This window comes from Capra hircus, chromosome 22 (genome assembly GCF_001704415.2).
Source record: "Capra hircus breed San Clemente chromosome 22, ASM170441v1, whole genome shotgun sequence".
In the NCBI taxonomy this organism is placed as follows: domain Eukaryota; kingdom Metazoa; phylum Chordata; class Mammalia; order Artiodactyla; family Bovidae; genus Capra; species Capra hircus.
The window spans coordinates 11,418,324-11,437,546 of NC_030829.1; the positions used below are offsets into that span (position 1 = coordinate 11,418,324).

General features: G+C 49.6%; 1 protein-coding gene across 1 annotated transcript in view; it reads left to right on the forward strand.

Annotated features, from left to right (window-relative positions):
- DLEC1 (deleted in lung and esophageal cancer 1) overlaps positions 1-19,223 on the forward strand; it is a 90,420-nt gene that overhangs the window by 48,574 nt on the left and 22,623 nt on the right. The window contains exons 9-19 of the mRNA XM_018067178.1: positions 447-583; positions 2,264-2,356; positions 4,128-4,218; positions 4,840-5,002; positions 5,858-6,050; positions 6,828-6,886; positions 7,474-7,642; positions 7,876-7,969; positions 8,194-8,324; positions 8,435-8,593; positions 11,435-11,574. Of these exons, the coding sequence (XP_017922667.1) occupies positions 447-583; positions 2,264-2,356; positions 4,128-4,218; positions 4,840-5,002; positions 5,858-6,050; positions 6,828-6,886; positions 7,474-7,642; positions 7,876-7,969; positions 8,194-8,324; positions 8,435-8,593; positions 11,435-11,574 (1,429 nt within the window). The remainder of the gene's footprint in view (positions 1-446; positions 584-2,263; positions 2,357-4,127; positions 4,219-4,839; positions 5,003-5,857; positions 6,051-6,827; positions 6,887-7,473; positions 7,643-7,875; positions 7,970-8,193; positions 8,325-8,434; positions 8,594-11,434; positions 11,575-19,223) is intronic.

The window sequence follows — 19,223 nt, forward strand, 5'->3', positions numbered from 1 at the left end:
TGACCCCTTGGGTAGGGGCTTCTGAGTCCTGAGGAGGGACCTGCCCGAAGATCCCTCATTCTTCCAGAGTTAGGCCCTGACTGTCCTACTTCCCCGGGGGGAGGTGGACTCTGAGCGACACATATCAGGAAAGCAGGCCGCGGCCCAGGTGACCCCAGCCTAGGCGGCACTGGCTCGGGGCACCCTGAGGCCCACGCACATGGTGTCCTGGGGCACCAACCACTGCCAGGTGGAAGCAGGGGCGGGGGTTGTCCCAGTCCATCCCTCCCCCGCCCCGCCCATCCCTCCCCCGCCCCGCCCATCCCTCCCCCGCCCGCCCATCCCTCCCCCGCCCCGCCAATCCCTCCCCCGCCCCGCCCCGCCCCGCAACAGCCACTCAGCTTGGGCCACACCTCGGGGGGAGAGCCCGGGTTGTTTCTCTTGCCCATCTTCCCCTGTGGCTGCAGTGTCGCCCGTGCTGGACTGCGGCTACTGCCTCATTGGGGGCATGAAGATAACCAGATTCATCTGCAAAAACGTGGGCTTCAGCGTGGGCAAGTTCTGTATCATGCCTAAGAAGAGCTGGCCACCACCCAGCTTCAGGGTGAGTGCTCACAGCACCTCCTGGAAAAAAAAGCAAGTCCATTGAATGCAGTAACCGCCGAGAGGGACTTGCTCGAGTGCCCCTGGGGCTGGAAACGCAGGGACAGAATTGTAGAGCCGCAGTCCCTTAAGAACCAAGAGGTACAGAGTATACCACTGTAATTCTTGTTATACTCCTAATACCTGTGTGACCCCGGGCAGGTCCCATCACCTCTCCTGTCCTTCAGGGCCTGAACAGGTCTCATCACCTCTCCCGTCCTTCAAGGCCTGTCTTGGATGTCACTATACCCATTCATTCATTCACTGAGTCATTCAGTCAGTCATTATTGTGGCAAATGTTTGACCTATAGCAGAGGTCACAAATTGGAAACTCTTCGGTTGAATTTTGTGGTCGTGTTTATTTGGCCCAGGGCCTCAAAACATTTTTGGCTAACATTGCTTGAAACTGAAAGTGTTAGTCGCTCAGTCATGTCTGACTCTTTGCGACCCCATGGACTGTAGCTCATGAGGCTCCTCTGTCCATGGGATTCTCCAGACAAGAATACGGGAGTGGGTTGCCATGCCCTCCTCCAGGGGATCTTCCTGACCCAGGGACTGAACCTGGGTCTCCCACATTGCAGGCAGATTCTTCACCATCTGAGTCAGTAGAGAAATCCAGCATTGCTTAAAAACATATCTTGAGTCAACAATTAAAGATACAGAGATTTCAGGAAGCTCCCTGGGTATCCCGTGGGTAGGGCTCTGCACTTCCACTGCGGGGGCTCGGGTTGATCCCTGGAAAATCAAGATCCTGCATGCTATGCTGAAAACACAAAAAAAATAGATAACATATAAAAATGTGCGTTTGCACTTTCTCTGAAACACTAGAAGATGTGCAGCCCTGGGCCAGGATCCACTGTGGCCCTGTCAGCTGGAGCTGAGAAGCAGGGCGTGTGCACATGCCCGCCCCCGCCCCACCGTTTGCCCAGGCTCCCGCCCAGCCCGCATGCCCCATGGCAGCCCCGTGCTGACAGCACTGACCGTCACGCTCGTGCACACCGTTATCTTTCTCAGAGGAGAGATGCCTTGCTTTCTGTGCATCTCTGGAAACAAGCGATAGATCCAGGAGACCACGCGTTCCCTGAGACATTTCACTCATAGCTGCCACATGCCAGGGACCTGGAGGCACGGGCTTGTGTCCCTGCTTGCTCGCGGCTTCCTGTGTAGGCATCAGGGCTGCAGCTCTGCTAACAAGTTGGCAGCTTGCTTCAGGAGCTCACGGCCAGGGCTGGGTTGGGAATGAAGGCAGACGCAGAAGCTGGCACGAGCCACACATTCCCTGGTGCTGTAGTAGGGAAAGGACCGTGCGAGGGAGCCCGCCTCCTGGGGGAGACCTTCTCACACGCCTCCTGCTTTGGGTCTGAAACCCTTGTCAGTGGTCTTGTACCGCTGACCGATAGGCAGCTCTTTGCAGACGCTCTGTGATGTACTCGTCTTTCAACGTCAGAACCCCATCTGGTGCAGGTTGAGTAAGTGCTTGCTGAATGGCTGCGTCTCAGTTTCTTCATGAACAGGGGACTGGATGATCCATAAGAGCCTTCAAATCACAGCATGGATGTTTGGAGGAGAGACATGGGCCATCTGAGCAAGAGACTTTACAGTTTCTTCCATACTGTTGGGTCATCTTCTGCTTTTCTTTAAGGCCGTTGTCACCATCGGCTTTGTTGAGCAGCCTCCCTTTGGGATCCTGCCGTCGGTGTTTGAGCTGGCTCCAGGGCAGGCCATATTCATGGAGGTAGGTGATGGGACAGTAGCAGGTACTCCCACCTCGTTATGATCGGTTGCTGCTCCCTCATTTGCTTCCTTGATTTCCTTTGCCTCTGTGGGGTTCTTTGTTTTGTTTTGTCTTGTTGGGCTGTGCTGCATGGCTTCTGAAATCTTAGTTCCCCAACCAGGAATTGAACCCAGGCCCTTGGCAGTCAGTGCTGAGTCCTAACCACTGGACCGCCAGGGAATTCCCACCTTTGTGTTTTCATGACCCAGGTGTCCACTCCCAGGTCCAAGCCTTGGTGGTTTCTATAAATTTTGTTTACTGATTGGGATGTTGTTTGTTAGAAAACTTATTAATACTTCCAAATAAATAGATTCACATGATTAAAAATTCAAAATATGCAAATAGATGCATGGTGAATTGTTCCCTCTCCCCCCACTTCCTTGGCCACCCTGAGGCCACAACCTTACCAGGTCTGGGTGCCCTTGCAAGTGTATGTGATGACTACCTAAACACGTGGTAGTTTCTTTCCTATGTTTCCATTTCTTCTTCACACAAATCGTTGCCCACTCTATACTCTGTTCCGCACCAGGTACTTCCCACACCTCATTTTTTCTAGCGGCATAGTACTCCACTGTGTGTATGAACTGTAATTAGGTCAGCCATCTCCTGCTGATGGATATGAAGATTATTTCTGATCTCTGGCCATCTCAGGGAGTAGCTTATACATACATCACTCTGTCCTACCTGCAGGATACAGTCCTTGTTGTGCATTTGCTGACTTAGGGCCTCTGCCCTTCTAATTATGGTACATGTTGCCAAAATCCCCCCATTTGGATTATATTATTTTATGCTTCCAACAATAGTATATGAAGGTGCCTGTTTTCTCATATCTTTGCCAAAACAATGTGTTATCAAACTTCTTAAAAAATCTGTCATTATGGACGTTTTAAAACATACAGGGAATTCCTTGGTGGTCCAGTAGTTAGGAGGCTGTGTTTACCTTGCAGGGAGCATGGCTTTGATCCCTGGTCGGGAAACTTAAGGTTCCGCCAGCTTTGTGGCTCAGTCAAAATAATAATCATCAGAATACTAATAATCTGAAAATGAATAGATATATACGTATGTGTGTGTGTGTGTATATGTTATACACACATGTATAACAGAATGAAAATGAATAGATATATACGTATATGTGTGTGTGTGTGTGTGTATGTTATACACACATGTATAACAGAATTACCTTGCCGTACACTTGAAACTAACCTAACATTGTAAGTCAGCTATACTTAAAAGGACAGAAGTCCAACTGGCCAAGCCACCCCTCCAAAATAAACCCATATAAAAAAACCAGAAGAGTTTAGGGATCACCCAGGTACTCATTACCCAGCTTCAACTTTTCTCAACTCTTGGCCAACCTCATTGCCTTTATATTCCTCCGTCTCTTCCCACCAAACCCTACCCCGCCCCTTTAGAGCAGTTTGAAGAAAATTAAGACATCTGTCACTGCGTTCAAGATCGCTAACTTTCTGCTCTTTGCCAGTAGGAGGCGTGAAACTTTTTCTGGCTGGTTTGCATTTCCATTTTTGATCATGAATGAGGTTAAACATGTTGTTTAAGAGCCATTTTTATTTCCGTCTCTGTGAATTCTCTCTTCTTATCCCAGAGCCTGGGCTGGACCCCAGGGAGACGGCCAGGAGGGGAGGCCCGAGGCAGAGGGTGTGGCCAAGGAGGAGGAGGTGATGGGGAAGAAGCCCCTTCACGGGAGGCTGCAGGACAATCCTTTCCTCCCCAGGTCCTGTTCCTCCCAACCAGCCTGGGAAAGGCAGAGCAGACCTTCGTCATCGTGTGTGACAACTGCCAGATAAAGGAGCTGGTGACCACAGGTGGGCGTGGTGCGCTCCCGGGGCGGGGCTCTGGTCCGTGGCTGTGGGGAGGGGAGCGGTGGTGCACTCGGAATGCTGCAGCCTCCGGGCACTGGGCTCTGGTTTGGGGCCTCTTGCTCTGGCCAGACTTTAGAGACCCACGGCAGTGTGGCCCACAGGCCTGTCCCAAGGGGCCCTCTAGTGCGACAGAGATGGAAACCTGGAGGACAGTCTTTCATCACGTCACTTTGAAACTCACCTAGACCTTGGGGACCTGCCGGTGACTCACACAGAAACAGCCAGGGCGCCCCTAGGTTTCTGCTGTTAGAAGGGGCGTCCTCCTGCGTTTCCTTGGGCGCCCCGTTCCTTCCCGGCACCTGTCTGTCTACCATCCACCCAGTTCACCCAGCAGGCATTAATTGAGTGCCCATCACGTGGTAGGTTAGCAGAATCACTTCCTATTGGTCTGTGACAACGTGACAACGTGAGTCTGTATGCTGTTGGCTCCGTGTGTGTGCACTTCCTGGGGTCACGATCGTGGCCAGTTAGTTGCATGTGGATGGTGACCTCGGTCATGTGACAGCCTTCAGCCAGAGTCCTGACTTCAGCCCTCGTGAAACGTTGCTCCCCTAACCTTGTCAGGAGTTGGGCAGCTGGTTGCTCTGGATCTGATCTATATTTCTGGTGAGAAAAGTCAGCCGGAGCCTGGAGAGCTCACAGACTTAACAGCCCAGTACTTCATACGCTTTGAACCTGAAAACCTTCAGTCCACCGCCAGCAAACTGCTGATGATTAGAAACGCCACGTGAGTGACGCCTGTGCGGGACCCCAGGACACACCCCGCTCCCTCCTCACCTGGCCTGACATCCTGAATCTGAGCACAGGATGGGAGGATGCGGATGAGCACTGTGCATCCTGGTTCTTGCTAGCCACACATGACCATTTAAATGGAAATGAACTAAAATGAAACACTTGCTTCTTCAGTGGCGCCAGCCCCATTTGAAGTGCTCAGTGCCTGGGTAGCTAGCGGCTGTCGTATTGGAGAGAGCAGATCTGTAAGATCTCCAGCAGTGCAGGGGGTCACGCTGAGCAGTGTTGCTCTCGATCCTCTGCCTGTTAAGTCACTTCAGTCATGTCCGACTCTTTGCAGCTCTAGGGACTGTAGCCTACCAGGCTGCTGTGTCCGTGGGACTCTCCAGGCAAGAATACTGGGGTGGGTGGTCGAGCCCATGTCTCTTATGTCTCCTGCATGGGCAGGCAGGTCCTTTACCACTAGCGTCACCTGAGAAGCCCCGCTAGTCTATCCTTAGCCAGCAACAGTTTTCCAGAGAATTCCTGCCTGGCCCATGAGGGGAACTCTCTCGCATCCCAGGGTCAGACAGCTGAAGGTCTGTGGGCTCAGCTGTCACTGCCATTTACTCTCTGAGCACCCTCTCGGCCTTGCCATTATGCCAGGGCAGACCGCAGGGTGCCTCCTGGCTTACTGTCCCCCTGACCCTGGCCTTACACAGGCTCTCTTACCTGGCACAAGGAGCAGTTCTCACCTGCCATCTCCTGCCCCACCCACACCTGCCGTCAGCAGCAGGGGGTGGGAGGGCTGGTCGGCAGAGTTGGGCCACGGCCTTGGCTCCACTGCCTACTGTCAGGGTCGCCCCCGCAGGCACGTGGAGCTGGCCTTCCACTGGCAGATCGTGAAGCCCAACCTGCGGTCCCTGATGCCCGGAGAAACCTACAGCACAGACAGCATCAAGTACCACCCAGACAGGGAGACAGCCTTCTGCATCACCCCCAAGATGGGCGTCCTCAGCCCCCACACGGACCATGAGTTCATCCTGAGCTTCTCCCCTCAAGAGGTTCAAATGGGGCCATCCTGGTGGCTGCACACAATTGGGTCATGCAGGTTTCACCCTCCATCCCTGTTCTCTGGTGATGTCGAAGCCACAGCTGTGGAGATCCCCGGTGTCCTGCCAAGGCCAGCGCCTAGCCAAGAGTGGGGCTAGCGGACAGGCTTGGTGTGTGCAGGACGAAGCAGCTCGTCTTGCCTGGCCCCATCCCGCCCACCCTGTCCTGAGCAAGTCTGGCCTCACTTCGACTCTAGTGTCTTCCATGTTTCTACTCCATCAAAGGTGTTAGCATTCCTGCCCAGCTCACAGCAGCTTCCAGAAAGTGAGGTGGGGTCCCCCAGGGCAAGGCTCACACAGCCGTCGATTCCCAAAGTGAAGCCCTGTATGTAACAGGCGAGGGTGGAGCAGGAGGGGGGTTCCCAGCGGCCCTTGTTGGTAAGACAGCAGGTCTGCCTCTCAGCCCGCCATTCAGCTCCTGATACTGTCTGTCCCAGGAAGGCTTGATGCTTCAGACACATTGAGGGCACTGCCAAGGGCCTTCCCGTCCCCCAGGCCCAGCTGAGGTGGGCATGCCAGTCTTGAGATTGCAGTGGCCCCTGGTCCCTGAGTCAAGGGTCACGTTCTGGCAGCCCCCGTTTCCCCCAGTGTGGGGAGAGGCTGCAGGGAAGCAGTGTTGTGTCTCAGGAAGGTGTCTGTGGCGGCCGGCCCACGGGGAGGATTGCTGCTGTGACTCGACGCTTCCCTGGGGCGGGCTTTCGTCTTCAGGGTGCTGTGTTTGTCTTGCAGCCAAGGGATTTTCACAGTGTGCTCCAGATGGTGCTGGAGGAAGTCCCAGAGCCTGTTAGGTGAGCAGGACCCAGGCCCTTGGCTGAGGGGTGGGCACCAGGCCTGCCCTCCCATGGAGGATGCTGGAGGGGGAGGCACCAGGACTGAGTGGATGAGCCCCTGACCCCCAGCAGGCTTTGGCAGGTGAGAGCGCCTTACCTTGCCCTGGCACCAGGCTTGGAGCGGGCTCCGCATGCAGGGAACAGCTCTCTGATTGTGCACCCTGGAACCTGGAAACGGTGCCCCGTGCTCACAGTTGCTACCAGTGGCCCCTGGGGGGTGGTGCTAATGGAGGAAGGAGTCGGTGGCACCTCTGCCAACTCTTCCCTAAGCGGGCTGTCGCTGGTAGTGGGGGGGTCCCCGGTCAGCTGCTGGGGAGTTCCAGGCTGGTGTGGCGGCACTGTGGTCCCTGGAAACACAAGGAGGGAGCTTGGTCCTGGCCTGCAGTTGAGCTGCCAGCACAGCTGCTGGCATTCACTTGTTTCAGGGCATTGCTGACACCTCCAATTTCAGGGGGCTCAGTAGCTGTGGGCAGGGCGTGCTTTCCTTTCACAGGACCAGAGATAGGGGACACGATGACTCTAGCTCATGGTGGGTTTGTGTTCAGTTTGGACTTGGAAAACTCCAAGGACCCCTCGTACTGCATGGATGATGTGATCGTCCTGGAAATCGAGGTGAAGGGCTCAGTGGAACCTTTCCAGGTTCTCCTAGAACCGTATGCCCTCATCATCCCTGGGGAGAACTATATTGGCATAAACGTGAAGAAGAATTTTAAGGTAGGTGGTTGTCTCTCTCCAGCCTGGACTGGTTGAGATGGTGCTGAACTCGGCACAAGTTCCTGGGCTCAGAGGTCTTTGGCCTGATATGTTACCCACAAACCCTACTGGTGCTGTCTAGTGGCCGGGAATTAGCTGGGAGGGTTTGGAAAGGACTTTTGTGAGCCCCAAACCCCTCAATCCCTTAGCAAGTACAGTCTCGCAGGGAGCCTGAGTCGGGATGTGTCTTTCAGATGTGGAACAACAGCAAGTCAGCCATCAGGTACACGTGGGGGAAGATCAGCGACTGTCACATCATTGAGGTGGAGCCCTGCACGGGGACCATCGGTACTTCAGGGACCGTGGGGGGGGGCTGGCGGGGGAGCGACAGCTCGTGGTCACAGGAGCCTGGGCAGGAGTGATCTGATCTGGGCCTGAGGCCCTGTGATCAGCTCCAGCCACAGCTCAGCCCTGGCCACGACATGAGGAGGGGCCCGACATCTGGGCCAGCCGCAGAGGGAGCCTGCCGCCCCTACGCGTCTTCCCCCCTCACCTCATCCTTCTTCTCCCAGAGCCTAGCGAGGTCGAAGATTTTGAGTTGAACTTTACCGGGGGTGTCCCTGGCCCGACGAGCCAGAACCTGCTGTGTGAAATCAAAGATTCACCCACGCCCGTGGTGTTGCACATTGAGGCGGCCTTTAAGGTGCCTGTGATGGGGCCGGGTGGCTAGGTGGGCTGGAAACGGGGGCGCCAGGGTAGGGCACCAAGCCCACACCCGGGTGGCCCAGTGACCGGCCCCTCTGGGTGCCTCAGGGGCCGGCCCTAGTCATCGATGTCTCAGCCCTTCAGTTTGGTTTGCTGCGCCTGGGACAGAAGGCCACCAACTTTATCCAGATCCGGAACCTCAGCCAGCTCCCGGCCACGTGGGCCATGAAGGAGAGCCAGGTCTCCCTGCAAGAAAGGCAAGAAGACGTAAGTGCTGTGGTGCCACCCCGCCCCCAGGCGCAGATTAACCCGTGTGATGTGTGAGCCGTGACGCCTTGACTCTGAAGCTGGCGCGCTCAGGCTGGGAGAGGAAAAGCCTGCCTGGTGACCTTTGCCTGGCAGTGTCCCCCGACTCCCCATCCTTTCTACCGCAGAGCGGAACCCCGGAGACTGGATTTTCCTGTTCGTCTCTCCGCCTTCTGACACAGAACTAGGACAAGGGTTTCTCCCTCTGTCAGAGTAGCCGGAGTCAGGAAGAAAGTGGGCAGCTGAGTTGGGAGGGAAGCTTCCAAGGCCTCAGGGAAAGGGCAGGCACGCTGCTGGGAGTCCAAGCCTCCCAAGGATCATGCTTGCAGTTTTGAGGACCTGCCACCAGGCGGTGAGCGTGTGACCCAAACCAGAAAGTCTCTGAAAGGAAAATCACGGCCACTAAAATGGCACGCTTCCTTTTTCTCTAAGAATAGAAAATATTAAAAGTGGCTAAGTATTTACTGTCAACTTCTAAATTAGGGCATCATGTCTAAATACCACATTCAATCCTGAGCAAGCCCAAGCCACACCACCAGCAGGCCCAGGAAATCACTGACTCACCACACCCACTCTTCACACGTGGGCGTGGTCACTGCACGTGTGAGACTCTGGCTAGGTTAAGAGGGTCTGACCCTCCCTCTAGCTGCAGCTCACCCAGGTTCCCCTGCTGCCCACTTTCTTTCCCCTTGAAAGCTATTCCTCTTCACCTGGTAGCCTTGCTTCGCCCCTGCGCACTCTGAAACTGTGAAGACAGTTTTGTATCGAGTGGCCAAAACCATTGCCACGGGATCTGCTCCACAGGCTTGGCGTTAATGCTGGATACCCCCAGGGCTCACTGGTCACCCCGCCTGGCTCAGGAAACCAGAGGCTGAAACTGGCACAGTGGGGGGGCAGGTGTTCTCAGTAACCTTTTATTCAAATGAAACCTTCAACAGAAACCCAAGATGTAGAGTATGAACCAGAGGCCCCCTGATCAGGCATCCTGCCTCTCCCCACATCCTACCCCCCAACTCTAGGACTTCTGGGGAGTCCCTGGGATTTCCCAGAGCACAGCTGGAAACTTATGGACCTCAGCCAGCCACCTCATTGGATAGATACAGAGAGGGTTGGGGGCTTCCCCAGGGCCACACCACTTCTAGGTGGCAGAATCATATCAGATCCCATTTCCCTGATTCCCAGTCTGTGTTTTTCCTCCCACTGGGAAGAATAACTACATTTTATAATTGAAGTAATTATCAATTTCACAGTGTATTGATTTATGTCCAAATTGAAGCTAGTCGCAATCTCTGTAGTTCTGTGTACTGTATTCTTGTGAGCTCTCCAAATATTGAGAATTGGGGTTTGTTGGCTGTGCCCAAGTCAGGATCCAGAAACCCACCCCCAGACCAAAGCCTGCCCCCGCCACATACACACATGCCTTGGGCTCTGTGTGAAAAACAATGAGCAAAGAACGCAAAGGAGCGCTTCCCTTCCCAGCTCTGCTTGGACCCAGTGCTCAGGAGAGACAGCTACTTCTCCTGAGGTGTAGGCCAGCCCTACTCCCCACCCGCCAGTGCCTGGGCAGTGAAACCTCTGCAGCGAGAAAGCACAGGGCCCAAGACAGCACAGCACCGCTGCCAGGGCGGGAGGTGGGCTGGCTCAGGGCAGGGGCTGCCAGGTCCCCCTGCAGGCAGGTGCCTTGCACTCATTCATGGTCTTGGTCTCAAGGAAGAAAGAGACGACAGAGGAGTTATGTTGTTCCTGGTTGTGATCTTTCAATGCCCAGTGACACCGTGCTAGTCACTGTGACCCATCTAGGGGGCCTGGGGCATACAGTCAGGGGCACTGTCGTCCCCGAGCCTTCTCCCTTCCCTTTTAGCGCCTGGTACGGGGCAGGAGGTAGACACGTCAGGTAAACGTGAACTCACTGCAGTGGGGAATTAGGTGAGGGGGTGACCATGTGGGGAAGGGATCACCCAAGTTTACCAAAACCAGACGGGTCCTGATCATCCACGTGCAGGAAAGCCGATCTACTGACACTGGGTTGTGGTGAAGGGAAGTGTAGCGTTTATTGAAAGGCGCCAGACAAGGAGAACGTGAGGCTCACGCTCAGAAAGCCCGGAACTCCTGAAGGGTTTCAGCCAAACGTTTTTAAAGACCAGGTGAGGAAAGGGGGTTATGGCATCTGTGGTCAGCTCGTGCACAGTTCTCTGGTTGGTTGATGACAAGGTAGTGTCACAGCGATTAACGTCATCAATTCCCAGGCTCCAGTACATCGAGGGACTATGCGCTCATGGTCTTCAAGTAGTTAACTTCTTCCATTTGGTGGTGGTTTAAGCATCTGTAAAACAACTTAGGAAACGTGCACCAGTTACTCTTTTCTAGGTGTTTCAGAGAGGAACTAAAGCAGAGGATATGAGGGAGGGGTCTGTCCCGAGAAGACACAGTTATAAGCACAAGGACACATCTGTGGCCACATGGAAGCTTGGGCCCTGGCCGCGGTCTGGGGGCTTGTCCTTCCTTCCTTGGAGCCGCAACTCCTGACCCGCACCTGCGCAGTGGGGCGGGCAGACCGCTCAGAGCCACCGCTCTGAAGGCGCCTCCCTCTGCCTTCCACCTCCTTTCCTTGGAGACTCACTTTTCATCGACTTCTCATTCTGAGCACTTGCTCACCTGTGCTCCCCTGTCCGCTGTCTTCTTCCGACCCTGGAAGCGCTCAGGGGGCTGGGGGCGCAGCTTGGGGGTGACGCTGGTTGGTCATGGCCAGCCCCCAATTCTGCAGTTCCAAGGGTCCACACTGCTCTCCCTTCTCCACATCAGGTGTCTCCCTTCGACATCGAGCCATCGAGCGGCCAAGTACAGCCGCTGGGGGAGTGCAGAGTGAGCATCACCTTGGAGGCCCGGCGCTGCCAGCGTCTGCAGACCGTCCTGGAGCTGGAGGTGGTAGACGGGGCCTGGAGGTAAGGGGATGCAGGGAGCCTGTACAACACACGCTGCATATTCACGGCATATTTATTTATATCATATGTAGTTTCGTGTTCATGGACGTTTTGGAATTTAAAGGTATTGATAAGACGTGTATAGTATAAAGTTCAGAAATTACAAAAAAGGAAATGAAAATGATCCATAATCTTATTACCTGGACATCATTCACTAGTAATATTATGGGGTATGTGTATCCTTCTAGTGTATGTGTGCTGAAGGAATGAAGGGATATACAGTAATGCAGCCACTTGGGACAGCGTTTTGTTACCTGGTAGAAGGGTGACAGTACTCTTGGTCCAGCATTCATCCTGGATATAGTTGCAGAGAAACTTAGACGTCTGCAGTGGGAGCCCTGTGCTCATCCTGGAAGGCTCATAGCTGGACTGTTAATGATAGGGAAAAGCTGGAAACAAGAATGTTCATCAGCAGGAGAATGGATGCAAAATAACTGGCAGATTTTTTCTTTTGTTGAGATTCAGTTGACTCGTTACATTGTGTAAGCTTAAGGTGTACAATGTACTGACCTGAGGCTTCCCTGAGGGTCCAGTGGTTAAGACTCCGCACTTGCACTGCCTGGGGCACGAGTTCCATCCCTGGTTGGGGAACTGAGATATCCCACAAGCTGCACAGTGCAGCCAAAAAAAAGAAAAGAAGAAAAATACTGACCTGATCCATTTATATGTTTCGGCACGATTGCCACTGAAGTATTAGCTTACACTTCCATCACTTTATGTAATTACATTTTCCTTTTTGTGGTGAGAATAACCAAGTCTCCCAGCAGGTTTGATGTATATAATACAGTATTGTACATAATCACCATACTTCACATTAGGTCCCCAGGACTTGTTCACATATTAATTGGAGATTTGTACCCTCAAACAGCATCTCTCCTATTGACCCTGGCCCAGCCCCAGCTGCTGGAAACCACCGTGCTACTCTCTTTCTTTTGGCTTTTTTAGATTCTAGATATAAGTGAGATTATAGAGAATTTGTCTTTCTCAGACTGACCTCACTTAGCACAATGTCCTCAAGGTCCATCCAGGTTGTTGCAAATGGCAGAATTTCCTTCTTTCTCATGGCTGAATAATATTCCATTGTATGCAAAAACCACCTCATCTTTATCCATTCATCTGTTGACAGACACTTAGGGTGCTTCTATACCTTGGCTATTGTGAATAATGCTGCAGTAAACATGGGGATGCAAATATCTCTTTGATATCCTGTTTTCATTCGCTTTGGATATATAGTCAAAAGTGGAATTGCTGGGTCAGATGGTAGTTTGATTTTTAATGCTTTGAGGATCCTTCATACCCTTTCTGTTGTGACTGAACCAATTTACATTCCTACCAGTGGTGAACAAGGGTTCCCTGTTCCCCACTTCCTCAGCAACATTTGTTATCTCTTGTCTTACTAAAGATAGCAGTTCTAACAGGTGTGAAGTCATATCTCATTGTGATTCTGATTTGCATTTCCCTGATGCTCAGTGATACTGAGCATCTCTTCATATACCTGTTGGCTATTTGGATGCCTTCTTTCTGAAAATGTCTAGTTCCTCTGCCCATTTTTAAGTTTGAGTTCTTTACCACTGTGCTACCTGGCAATGGGAAGACACAAAGGTCTAGGGTTATTGAAGTTTCTTTGATATGCATCTTAATGAATGCAGGAATTCTATCCTGAATTCCACTCAGGATGCACCGTTGGGAACAGGTACAGTGGCTGCTGGCTTGATGGTTGCAACATCCTTTGTTTACTGAAATGGCAGACTGCATTCTTTGTCGTCCACAGTGTGCAAATACTTCTCTCACTTGGTAGGTTGCATTTTCATTTTGTTCACTGTTTCTTTTGCTGTGCAGGAGCTTTTTAGTTTGATGTCATCTCACCTGTCTGTTGGTTTTTATAGGCTATCTATTTTATTTATTTTGGTGGGGATGCGCAGCACGGCCTGTGGTGTGCAGGAGCTTAGGTCCCAAACAGAGGTCGAGCCTGCGCCCCTTGCAGTGGAAGCACAGTCTTCACCGCTGGACTGCTAAGGAAGCCCCTCCCTTGCTCCCTTTTGCTCTTACTGTTTTTTGCTCTTCTTGTTTTTTGTTTGTTCATTTTTGCTCTTACTGTTTTTTGGTACTTTCAGTGTCAGATCCAAAAAAAACATTCCTCAAGATGTCGAGGAACTTCTTCCCTGTGTTTTCTTCCAGGTGTTTTATAGTATAAGGATCAGGTCTTATGTTTAAATCTTTGATCAATTTCAAGTTAGTTTTTGTGCGTGGTATAAGATGAGGGTTCAATTTCATTTTTCTACATGTGGTTATCCACTTTTCCCAGTACCATTTGTTGAAGACAGTGTCCTTTCCCCATTAGATGTTTTTTTTTAATTGAAGTAATAGTTAATTTACACCCTTGTGTTAATTTCAAGTGTATAGCAAAGTGACTCAGTTGTATATATACATATATGTGTGTGTATATTCTTATATATATATATATATATATTCTTCTTCAGATTCTTTTCCATTATAGTTTACTACAGAATATTGAGTATAGTTCCTTGTGCTATATATTAGATCCTTGCTGTTTACCTGTTTAATATATAGTACTGTGTATGACCAACCTAGACAGCATATTATAAAGCAGAGACATTACTTTCCCAACAAAGGTCCGTCTAGTCAAGGCTATGATTTTTCCTGTGGTCATGCATGGATGTGAGAGTTGGACTATAAAGAAAGCTGAGTGCTGAAGAATTGATGCTTTTGAACTGTTGTGTTGGAGAAGACTCTTGAGAGTCCCTTGGACTGCAAGGAGATCCAACCAGTCCATCCTAAAGGAGGTCAGTCCTGGGTATTCATTGGAAGGACTAATGTCAAGCTGAAACTCCAATACTTTGGCCACCTGATGCAAAGAGCTGACTCATTGGAAGAGACCCTGATGCTGGGAAAGATTGAGGGCAGGAGGAGAAGGGGATGACAGAGGATGAGATGGTTGGATGACATCACCAACTCAATGGACATGGGTTTGGGTGGACTCCGGGAGTTGGTGATGGACAGGGAGTCCTGGCGTGCTGCGGTTCATGGGGTCACAAAGAGTCGGGCACGACTGAGCAACTGAACTGAACTGAATTTATCCTACTCCCCACGCTCCACCCCCACTATCATCTTTGGGAACCATAAATTTGTTTCCTGTCTCTGTAAGTCTATTTCTGATTTTATAAGTTCATTTGTATCTTTTTTTTTTTTAGATTTTACATATAAGTGATATCATATATTTATCTTCCTCTGACTGACTTCTCTTAGTGTAATCATCTCTAGGTCCGTCCACATTGTTGCAGATGGCATGCTTTAATTCTTTTATGGCTGAGTAATAGTCCATTGCTATATACAGCACATCTTCTTCATCCATTCATCTGCTGATGGACATTTACCTTGCCTATTGTAAATGGCACTGCAGTGAATGTTGGGGGTGCGTGTATCTTTTCAGGTAAGACTTTTCTTAAGATACGTGTCCAGGAGTGGGATTGCTGAATCATATGGTAGCCCTATTTTTATTCTTTAAAGAACCTTCATAATATTTTCCATTGTGGCTGCAGCAATTTGCATTTTCACCAACAGTGTAGGAAGGTTCCCTTTTTTCTACACACTTCCTAGCACTTACTGTTTGTAGACTTTATGATGATAGCCGTTCTGATGTGAGGTAATACCTCATTGTGGTTTTGATTAGCATTTCTGTAATAATTAGCAACATTGAGCAGCTTTTCATGTACCTGTTGGCCATCTCTATCTTCCTTGGAGAAATGTCTGTTTAGGGTGTTCTTGGCTTTCTTATCGAATGTTAGCTGAGTGTATGTGTGGTCCCCTTCATGGATCACAGCCTTGTCACATCAAAGGGGCTTGCATAACTCAGTGAAGCTATAAGCCATGCTGTGCAGGGCCACCCAAGACAAGATGTGGCCCCCTGGAGAAGGGAATGGCAAACCACTGCAGTATTAGAGACACAAGAACCCCATGAGCAGATGAAAAGACAAAAAGACATGACACTGAAAGATGAGCCCCTGCAGTTGGAAGGTATCCAGTATGCTATTGGGGAAGATCAGACAGCAATTACTAATAACTTCAAAAAGAATGAAGCAGCTGGGCCAAAGCAGAAACGACGCTCAGTTGTGAATGTGTGTGGTAGTGAAAGTGAAGTCCAATGCTGTAGAGAACAGTGTTGCATAGGAACTTGGAATGTTAGGTCCATACATCAAGGTAAACTGGATGTCGTCAAGCAGGAGATGGCAATAGTGAACATCGATATCTTAGGCATCAGTGAACTAAAATGCGCAGGAATGGGCGAAATTAATTCAGATAAGCACTTTATCTACTATTGTGGGCAAGAATCCCATAGGAGAAGTGGAGTAGCCCTCATAGTCAACAAAAGAGTCCTAAATTCAGTACTTGGGTGCAGTCTCAGAAACGACAGAATGATCTTGCTTCCTTTCCAAGGCAAATCATTCAGTATCACAGTAATCCAAGTCTGTGCCCCAACCACTAATGCCAAAGAAGCTGAAGTTGAACAGTTCCATGAAGACCTCCTAGAACACCAAAAAAAAAGATATCCTCTTCATCATAGGGGATTGAAATGCAGAAGTAGGAAGTCAAGAGAAGATACCTGGAGTAATAGACACATTTGGCCTTGGAGTACAAAGTGAAGCAGGTTAACGGCTAACAGAGTTTTGTCAAGAGAACATGCTGGTCATAGCAAACACCCTCTTCCAACAACACAAGAGATGACTCTACATGTGGACACCATCAGATGGTCAGTACCAAAATCAGATTGATTTTGTTCTTTGCAGTCGAAGATGGACACGCCCTATACAGTCAGTGAGAAGAAGACCTGGAGCTTCAGATCCAGGTGGCTCAGATCATGTGGCTCAGAGCATGAGCTCTTCATTGCAAAATTCAAGCTTAAATTGAAGCATGTAGGGAAAACCACCAGGCCATTCAGGTACGACCTAAATGAGATCCCTTACAATTATACAGTGGAGGTGATGGATAAATTCAAGGAATTAGATCTGGTAGACAGAGTGCCTGAAGAACAATGGATGAAGGTACATACAAGAGGCAGTGACCAAAACCATCCCCCAGAAAAGCAAGAAGGCAAAGTGATTGTCTGAGGAGGCTTTACAGATAGATAAGGAAAGAAGAGAAGCAAAAGGCAAGGGAGAAAGGGAAAGATAAATCTAACTGAATGCAGAGTTCCAGAGAATAGCAAGGAGAGATAAGAAGTCCTTTTTAAATGAACAATGCAAAAAAAAAAAAAATTAGAGGTAAACAATAGAATAGAAGGGAAAGACTAGAGATCTCGTCAAGAAAATCGGAGAGGTCAAATGGGCATGATAAAGGATAGAAATGGTAAGGATCTAACAGAAGCAGAAGAGGTTAAGAAGAGGTGGCAAGAATATATAGAAAAACTATATAACGATAACCCTTATGCGAGACAGCAAGAGACACAGATGTATAGAACAGTCTTCTGGACTCTGTGGTAGAGGGCGAGGGTGGGATGATTTGCGAGAATAGCATTGAAACATGTATAATATCATATAAGAAACGAATCGCCAGACCAGGTTTGACACATAAGATGGGAGCTCAGGCCTGGTGCACTGGGATGACCCAGAGGGATGGGATGGGGAGGGAGGTGGGAGGGGGGTTCAGGATGGGGAACACGTGTACACTTGTGGCGGATTCATGTCAATGTATGGCAAAACCTATACAATATTATAAAATAAATAAAAGCAACTCAAAAAAAACTATATAAAAAAGGTCTTAATGACCCAAATAACCACAGTGATGTAGTCACTCACCTAGAGCTGTAATTCCTGGAGTGTGAAGTTCATTGGGCCTTAGGAAGCATTACTACAGACAAAGCTAGTGGAGGGGATGGAATTCCAGCTGAGCTATTTAAAATCCTAAAAAAATGGTGCTGTTAAAGTGCTGCACTCAATATGCCAGCAAATTTGGAAAACTCAGTGACCACAAGACTGGAAAAGGCCAGTTTTCTTTCCATTCCCAAAGAAGGGCAATGCCAAAGAATGTTCAGACTACCATACAAGTGTGCTCATTTCACATGCTAGTAAGGTTATGCTCAAAATCCTTCAAGCTAGGCATCAGCAGTACATGAACTGAGAACTTCCACATGTTCAAGCTGGATTTAGAAAAGGCAGAGGAACCAGAGATCCAATTGCCAACATTCATTGGCTCATAGAGAAAACAAGGGAATTCCAGAAAAACATCTGTTTCTGCTTCACTGACTATATGAAAGCCTTTGACTGTGTGGGTCACAACAAACTGTGGAAAATTCTTAGAGATGGAAATACCTTACTTGGAAATGCCACCTTACTTGTCTCCTGAGAAACCTGTATGCTGTTAGAACAGCAGTTAGAACTGGACTTGGAACAACAGAGTGGTTCAAAATTGGGAAAGGAGTATGCTAAGGCTATATATTGCCACCCTGCCTATTTAACTTCTATGCAGAATACATCATGTGAAATGCTGGGCTGAATGAATCACAAGCTGGAGTCAAGATTTCCAGGCAGAATATCAACAACCTCAGATACATGGATGATATTCCTCTAATGGTAGAAAGTGAAGAGGATCTAAAGAGCCTCTTGATGAGGGTGAAAGAGTAGAGTGAAAACGCTGGCTTGAAACTCAACACAATCTAAGATCATGGTATCCAGTCTCACCACTTCATGGCAAATAGAAGAGAAAATAGTGGAATGAGTAACAGATTTTATTTTCTTGGTGTCCAAAATCACTGTGGATGGTGACTGCAGCCATGAAATTAAAAGACATTTTCTCCTTGGAGGGAAAACTGTGAGAAACCTAGACATCATATTAAAAAGCAGAGACGTCACTTTGCCAACAAACGTCTGTATACTCAAAGCTATGGTTTTTCCATTAGTCATGTACCCATGTGAGAGTTGAACTATAAAGAAGGGTGAGCGCTGAAGAATTGCTGCTTTCCAATTGTGGTGCTGGAGAAGACTCTTGAGATATCAAACCAGTCAATCCTAAAGGGAATCAACCCTCAGTATTCATTGGAAGGATTGATGCTGAAGCTCCAACACTTTGGCTGCCTGATGCGATGAGCCAACTCATTGAAAAAGACCCTGATGCTGGGAAAGATTGAAGGCAAAAGGAGAAGCGGGTGACAGAGGATGAGATGGTTAGATAGCGTCATTGACTCAGTGGACATGAATTTGAGCAAACTTCAGGAGATAGTGAAGTACAGGGGAGCCTGGCGTGCTACAGTACATGGGGTTGCAAAGAGTTGGACACAACTTAGTGGCTGAACAACAGCAACAGAAATAGGTGGCATTTTTAAATGAATGAAATACCACAGTATTCTGGGTGGAACACACTGGAGGTTTTGAAGGCTGTTAATGATATTCCCTCCCTCCTGCTCTTCTTCCCTCCCTCCTTCCTTCTTTTCTGATGGAAAATTTCTTATATAAAAATATTAATGATAGTATAATTGAACACTGGTGACCTTGGTCTGGAACAAGTTGGAACGGGGCTTGGGTTCCCAGCCAGAGACTGAGCCCGGGTTGCACTGGTGAAAGCCCCAGATCCTAGCCACTAGAGTGACAAGGGTCCTG